General features: G+C 46.6%; 1 protein-coding gene across 1 annotated transcript in view; it reads left to right on the top strand.

Annotated features, from left to right (window-relative positions):
• nop56 (NOP56 ribonucleoprotein homolog) overlaps positions 1–6,468 on the top strand; it is a 7,311-nt gene extending 843 nt beyond the window's left edge. The window contains exons 2-12 of the mRNA XM_083660898.1: positions 463–552; positions 695–809; positions 1,829–1,993; positions 2,905–3,103; positions 3,370–3,557; positions 3,880–4,031; positions 4,242–4,342; positions 4,669–4,817; positions 5,071–5,192; positions 5,482–5,595; positions 5,835–6,468. Coding sequence (XP_083517024.1) covers positions 463–552; positions 695–809; positions 1,829–1,993; positions 2,905–3,103; positions 3,370–3,557; positions 3,880–4,031; positions 4,242–4,342; positions 4,669–4,817; positions 5,071–5,192; positions 5,482–5,595; positions 5,835–6,116 — 1,677 coding nt within the window. The 3' untranslated portion in view covers positions 6,117–6,468. The remainder of the gene's footprint in view (positions 1–462; positions 553–694; positions 810–1,828; positions 1,994–2,904; positions 3,104–3,369; positions 3,558–3,879; positions 4,032–4,241; positions 4,343–4,668; positions 4,818–5,070; positions 5,193–5,481; positions 5,596–5,834) is intronic.

Raw genomic sequence — 6,468 nt, 5'->3', positions numbered from 1 at the left:
GAGACTTTTGGAACCTAATTTTTTTTTAGAACGCCATTTTTAGAAAACAAACGGCATAAAAGTGATTAACGTTTGTGAAGATTATACTGCGGAACCCAAATTCTGCCATAAACTTTCGTTAACCAGATCTTATTTGATGCATTTAAACGAGTAGTTTCTTCTACTTCTTACTTGATTCAGTTTAGGGACGACTAGTCGACTAGTAAAATTCACTAGTCGTGAATGCCCAAATTCAGTTTACCCAGATGTAATGATGATTAGTGTGAATCTGTCTACTGACCAAGGATCCGTGCTGACACTATCGCACTTCTGAACATCTGGGTGAAGTCTTACACACAACAATTAGGACCTGCTTGTGTTAAAAATACATTATTTCTCACCTTTCCTTTTTTCGTGTTTGCTACGAAGATACTTAAAACACATTGTATATTTATTATTGTACTACTGTTTATCTTTCCACAGGTGCTGTTGCACGTGTTATTTGAGCATGCGGCGGGCTACGCGCTGTTCGCGGTCAAAGAGGTGGAGGAGATCGGCATGCTGCTGCCTCAGGTGGGTCCTCCTGATCCAGTCCCCCGGCCCTGCCCCCTGCTGGTTGGGGCATCCAGTCCCCCTCCCTGGGGTGCATTCTGCACAGTTTACATTTCTACCATAGTATCATGCAAAAAAACACATGCTGATGTCTCCGCTGTAGGTGGAGCAGAGTGTTCTGAACATCGGGAAGTTCAACAGCATTGTGAGCCTCGCTGCCTTCTTCCCATTCAAGTCGGCCCAGGGTGCCCTGGAAAATATCAATGCGATTTCTGAAGGCGAGTAGTTCTTCTACTTCTTACTTGATTCTAGGGCATTCACAGACTAGTCGACTAGTAAAACCACTAGTCGACACTGTGCTTAGTAGTCGACTTAATCTTTAAGAAAGAACATGAGGTATTTACACGACATACATGGACTATCATATCCCATATCCCCCACAAAGAACATCAAAACACAACAAAAGAAAACTGCATAGGATACACAATAATCCAAGAACAAACAAGACTATTGGACAAACAACCAAACAAAAACAATGCATTCAAAGTAAATACATAGATCTTGCCCTGTTGGCAGCTAGGAAATGCATAGCTTTAAATTGGAAAGCATCCAATCCCCGAGCTGTAGTTCACTGGTGGAATGAACTCTCAAGCTACCATACGTTGGATAACATTTACTACAAGAGCAAAGGCAGATTCTTAGACATCCCCAAAATATGGCAACCACATACAGAGTTTGACTTTAAGAACTTTTTACCCCATTGTCATTAGGCTTATCAGGATAGGAGCTGAATGCATTGTTTTTGTTCGGTTGTTTGTCCAATAGTCTTGTTTGTTCTTGGATTATTGTGCATCTGATGCAGTTTTCTTGTTTTATTTTGTTGTGTTTTGATGTTCTTTGTGGGGGATATGGGATATGATAGTCCATGTATGTCGTGTAAATACCTCATGTTCTTTCTTAAAGATTAAAAAAACTTTTTTTTTATTAATTAAAAAAAAAAACGGTTAGTCGACTAGTCTACCTTTAGGGACGACTAGTCGACTAGTAAAATTCACTAGTCGTGAATGCCCTAATTCACAGTTTACCCAGATGTAATGATGATTAGTCTGAGTCGCTCTGCTGACCTGGATCCGTGCTGACACATCTCACTTCTCTGAACATCTGGGTGAAGTCTTGCACACAACAATTAGGACCTGCCAACCTGCTTGTGTTAAAAAAAATATTATTTCTCACCTTTCCTTTTTTCGTGTTTGCTACAAAGATACTTAAAACACATTGTATCCTCTCCCACTTGCAGGTGTGGTCCACGCTGACCTGAAATTGTTCCTGGAGACAAACCTGCCCAATGCTGGAAAGAAGAAAGCAATGTTGGGGGTTTCTGATGCCAAGATAGGAGCAGCTCTGCAGGAGGAGCTGGGCCTATCCATCCAGACCAGTGGGGTGGTGGCTGAGATATTTAGAGGTGAGGAGACCATTTGGATGCAACCTAGTCTTCGACAGACCGACAATTTATTTCATTTTTGTCTTGGAGTTCTGTTATGGCCCGTTTCCACCGCTGGTATTAGCCCCGGCTCGACTAGCTTTTTTGTATCATTCCACCGGTCAAAAACCGTGACAGCCCAGGTTGAGTCGGGGTTGAGTCTTTTGTCCAGCCCTGTGGACCAGATACCATACAGTGACGTGAAAACACTGCAGACGACTGATTGGTCAGGCAGAATCGTGTTTACTGTGTCTATACTGTCAATGCTGGACACCAGTTTAGTGGCACTTGCGTTCTCTTCTGTTATTTCCATCAGTCTTTTGTGTTGCTGCCTTCGGCTCTGGTGAAATTAAATCGATATCCGTACTCGACGGTGGTTTTCAATTGTTTTGAGAGAGAAAAGTCAGTGGCTCAGGAGCCCCTTGTAGTTGTTACTTCTGCGGCTCCGATAGGCCGGAGGCGGGGGGTTTTCCTGGTGAGTGGCCGGGCTGGTCTCCTCTTCTCCCCGTATCGTAGTAACACCCGTCCCCCACGCAGCACAGCCATGATGTAGCAGTTTAAGATTTACGTGTGTTCATTTAATGTTATTTAAATGTAAGGCGGAGGGAAGATATGTGGGCAGAGGGTGGATATGTGGAGGCAAGTAAACGTGCGGTGGAATCAGTCTTATCAGGTCGAGACGAGTGAGGCCAGTAAGAGTAGTGCCGTTATGTGGAGGAAATGAGCCATGACAGATTTGAAACACTGGCCTGTCGTGATGCAATCTTGTCATCCTGAAACTCCTGATGGTTCATACTGAAAATCTGAACAGCCAGTGTTCACAGGTTGTCCCCCTGCCTCCTCCACTCCTCTTGACTCCCAACAAAACCCTTACCTGTGTCCTGTCTTGTCAGGTGTGCGTCTGCATTTCCACTCCCTGGTGAAGGGTCTGACGGCCCTGGCTGCCTCCAAGGCCCAGCTCGGTCTGGGCCACAGCTATTCCAGAGCCAAAGTCAAGTTCAATGTGAACAGGGCCGACAACATGATCATCCAGTCCATCGCCCTGTTGGACCAGCTGGACAAAGACATCAACACGTTCTCCATGCGAGTCCGGTAAGGAGCTTGTGGTTCAATCAGACTCGATACTCTTCCAATTGTGTCTTGTGGGGGACCAATGATGTCAATCAATCTGTCAATCCACTGAATCACTGTGTTGAAAGTTTCCGAGGCTGATGGTCTTCCCTTTTCAAAGAGCTTTAGCTGAAAACAAATGGTAGTTTTGTAGAACCCTCTCTTGCGGTTATCGATGTGAATGACCATATTATTTCCCTGGCCTGCAGGTCGTCTCTTTTACCAACAATCTTTGTTTTGTCTTCCAGTGAATGGTATGGCTACCACTTCCCAGAGCTGGTCAAAGTAGTGCCGGACAACTCGATGTACTGCCGCCTAGCCCAGCTGATCGGCAACAGGAAGGAGTTGTCAGAGTCGAGCCTGGAGGCGCTGGAGGAGGTGGTGATGGATGGTGCCAAGGCCCAGGCCATCCTGGATGCATCCCGCAGTTCCATGGGTCAGCATATGGGACAATGAAAACCAGATAAAGACCACACATCATGCCCCTTTTTTGCCCATCTTGGACTCATAATTGTCCTTGATGTATAACACAGGGGGGTAAAGTAGCTCTCCCATAAACCTGTAGTGAAGGCACAAATCCTCACTGCGGATCCTGTCGGGAGAAACAACCCACGCGTTGCTTCCAGATATACAAACATAAAATCTATTGGCGTGTTGATTAATGGCAGCTGCCCCTCAGATTGTAAAATAAGTCCCAAAGAATTGTGATTAAGAGCGGTATTCCTCTGAACGCCCCCCCTCCTGATTTCTCCCTTCAGGTATGGACATCTCGCCGATCGACCTGATCAACATCGAGAGGTTCTCGTGCCGCGTCGTGTCTCTGGCGGCCTACCGGCTGGAGCTGCAGGAGTACCTGCGCTCCAAGATGAGTCAGGTGGCCCCCAACCTGGCGGCCTTAATCGGAGAAGTGGTGAGTAGAAGTCCCGTCTGTGTGGTTATCTTGAGGGGGACCAATGATGTTATACCAATCTGTCAATCCACTGAATCACTGTGTTGAAACTATCCGAGGCTGATGGTCTTCCCTTTTCAAAGAGCTTTAGCTGAAAACAAATGGTCGTTTTGTAGAACCCTCTCTTGCTGTTATCCATGTGAATGACCATATTATTTCCCTGGCCTGCAGGTGGGAGCTCGTCTGATCTCCCATGCCGGCAGTCTAACCAACCTGGCAAAGTACCCGGCCTCCACCGTGCAGATCCTGGGAGCGGAGAAGGCCCTGTTCAGGTACTGGGGCACCCCCTCCCTGCTGGGGCAAGCAGTGGCTGCTGTGATGGCAGGGCTGGGCCGGAGCAGAGGAGGGTGACCGGAGAAGACTTTCAAGTTAAAGTCTCCTCTGGAGTGATCCCTCTCGCACTAACGCACCCCCCATAGTCTGAGCAGCCACATGCAAGCACTGAGGTAGCGAGCAACACTGAAAAGCTTTTTTTGGAGTGCAAAAACACACCAGTTTCCACAAACTACACATAACTTTGGAATAATAACATTTCTGGGGCACTTGATGTCACTTTTCATGATGGATGTCGTCAATGCAACATTGTTTTTTCACACAGAGCCCTAAAGACTAAAGGCAACACTCCCAAGTACGGCCTCATCTTCCACTCGACCTTCATCGGCCGCGCCGCCGCCAAGAACAAAGGCCGCATCTCCCGATATCTGGCAAATAAGTGCACCATTGCCTCGCGTATCGACTGTTTCTCTGGTGAGTGGACATTATCCCAGAGGCAGCAATGGGAGCTTAAAATGTTGAATAAAATTAGCATTTCTCCGTCTCTGTGCCGACTTAGATTCCGGTGGCCTGTCTTGCGATGATGCTCATATTTTTCGTCAACAGTATTCATCCCTCGGGATGATGTTGAGGATCTTAATTTCTGAGCAAAGCCATTAGTCTGCTAGGCTGCTGTAGTTTCCTGCTGACCACGTGGCTGACTGACTTGTCTTCTGCTTTTTGACAGAGGTGCCCACGAGTGTGTATGGGGACAAGCTGCGCGACCAGGTGGAGGAGCGCTTGTCTTTCTACGAGACTGGCAGTGTGCCACGCAAGAATGTGGACGTCATGAAGGAGGCTGTGCGAGAGGTGAGCTCAGATTCACTTTTTTTGGTCGCAGACTAGTGTGGCGCACGGACCCGGTTTCAACTTCCTTTATCTTGCTATTTATGGATGTTCTTGACAGACTGGTGCTTAACTCATACTTCTCAATGCTTGAGCCTCTGCTGTGTGTGATGACACTTCTCTGCCTGACTTGCTTATGAGGGTGGAAACTGATTTAATGAGCCTGACACAGCGATGAGTCACTTGTGAAATGGCAAAGTGGTCACTGGCCTGACTTTTCATGACACTAAGCGTTTCTCTCACCACATCACAGGCTGGTGACGTTGCAGCCGAGATCAAGCGGAAGCTGGAGAAGAAGGAAAAGAAACGCCAGAAGCGCGATAAGAAGATAAAGGAGGAAGAAGTTGAAACCAACGGTGAACCGGAGGTACGTGCTAGTTTGGAATATCTGGAAAAGCATGTTTTGATTTGAGATTTGACCCTGTGGTCTCGTCTCAGTGTACGACATGCCAGAACAACCCGACTCCTAACCATTGGCTGGTCCTAACCAGTGGGCTTGATCACTGAAGCGAGTCACACATCACAACCACTCGATGAACAGACCGGGTGTTTTTATCTGTTGCCGCGAGTACGTCTAACCGTGTTTTCTCCTGCTCCTCGGACCAGGTGGAGAACGGAGAAGCAGACACCAGCGCGTTAAAGAAGAAAAAGAAGAGGAAGCATACCGATGAGGAGGTGGAGGTAAAGACGGAGGAAGCGGAGGTAAAGACGGAGGAAGCGGAGGAGACCCCTGCTGCGGAGAACGGAGCAGAGGGCACAGACACCCCATCTAAGAAGAAAAAGAAACGGAAGTCTGAGGACATCAAAGAAGAGCCAGGTGAAGAGACCCCAGAAACACCCGTGTCTGACAAGAAGAAGAAAAAGAAGAGAAAAGACCATGACGAATAGACAATACGATGAGACTGAGTTCTGAGCTCCTGTACAGTTTTTGTTCCATTTTTTACTATTTACTTTAAAAACAGATGTATATGTTAGCAGCGCTTTGTTGTTTAAGGGATGCAAACACGTGGAGAGTAAAACACACATGAAACACAAACTAGGTCAGACGCAAAACCCACTTCAATCATGAGTGCCCCGTTTTGGGATCAAAAAGGCTACTGTTACCTAAATATAACGAATTTGCATCCCTATATGCCATTTTAGAAACCTGAAAGCCGCTTACATAGAAGTATTCAGAACTGTGCCTTGATTCATTGAATTTTGCCTGTATTTCTGTAAATAAATTGCATTCTGAACAGTT

This window comes from Poromitra crassiceps (genome assembly GCF_964638095.1).
Source record: "Poromitra crassiceps genome assembly, chromosome: 25".
NCBI classification, from domain to species: Eukaryota; Metazoa; Chordata; class Actinopteri; order Beryciformes; family Melamphaidae; genus Poromitra; species Poromitra crassiceps.
Note: the sequence above shows the minus strand (reverse complement) of the source record. Positions and strands in the feature narration are given on the sequence as shown.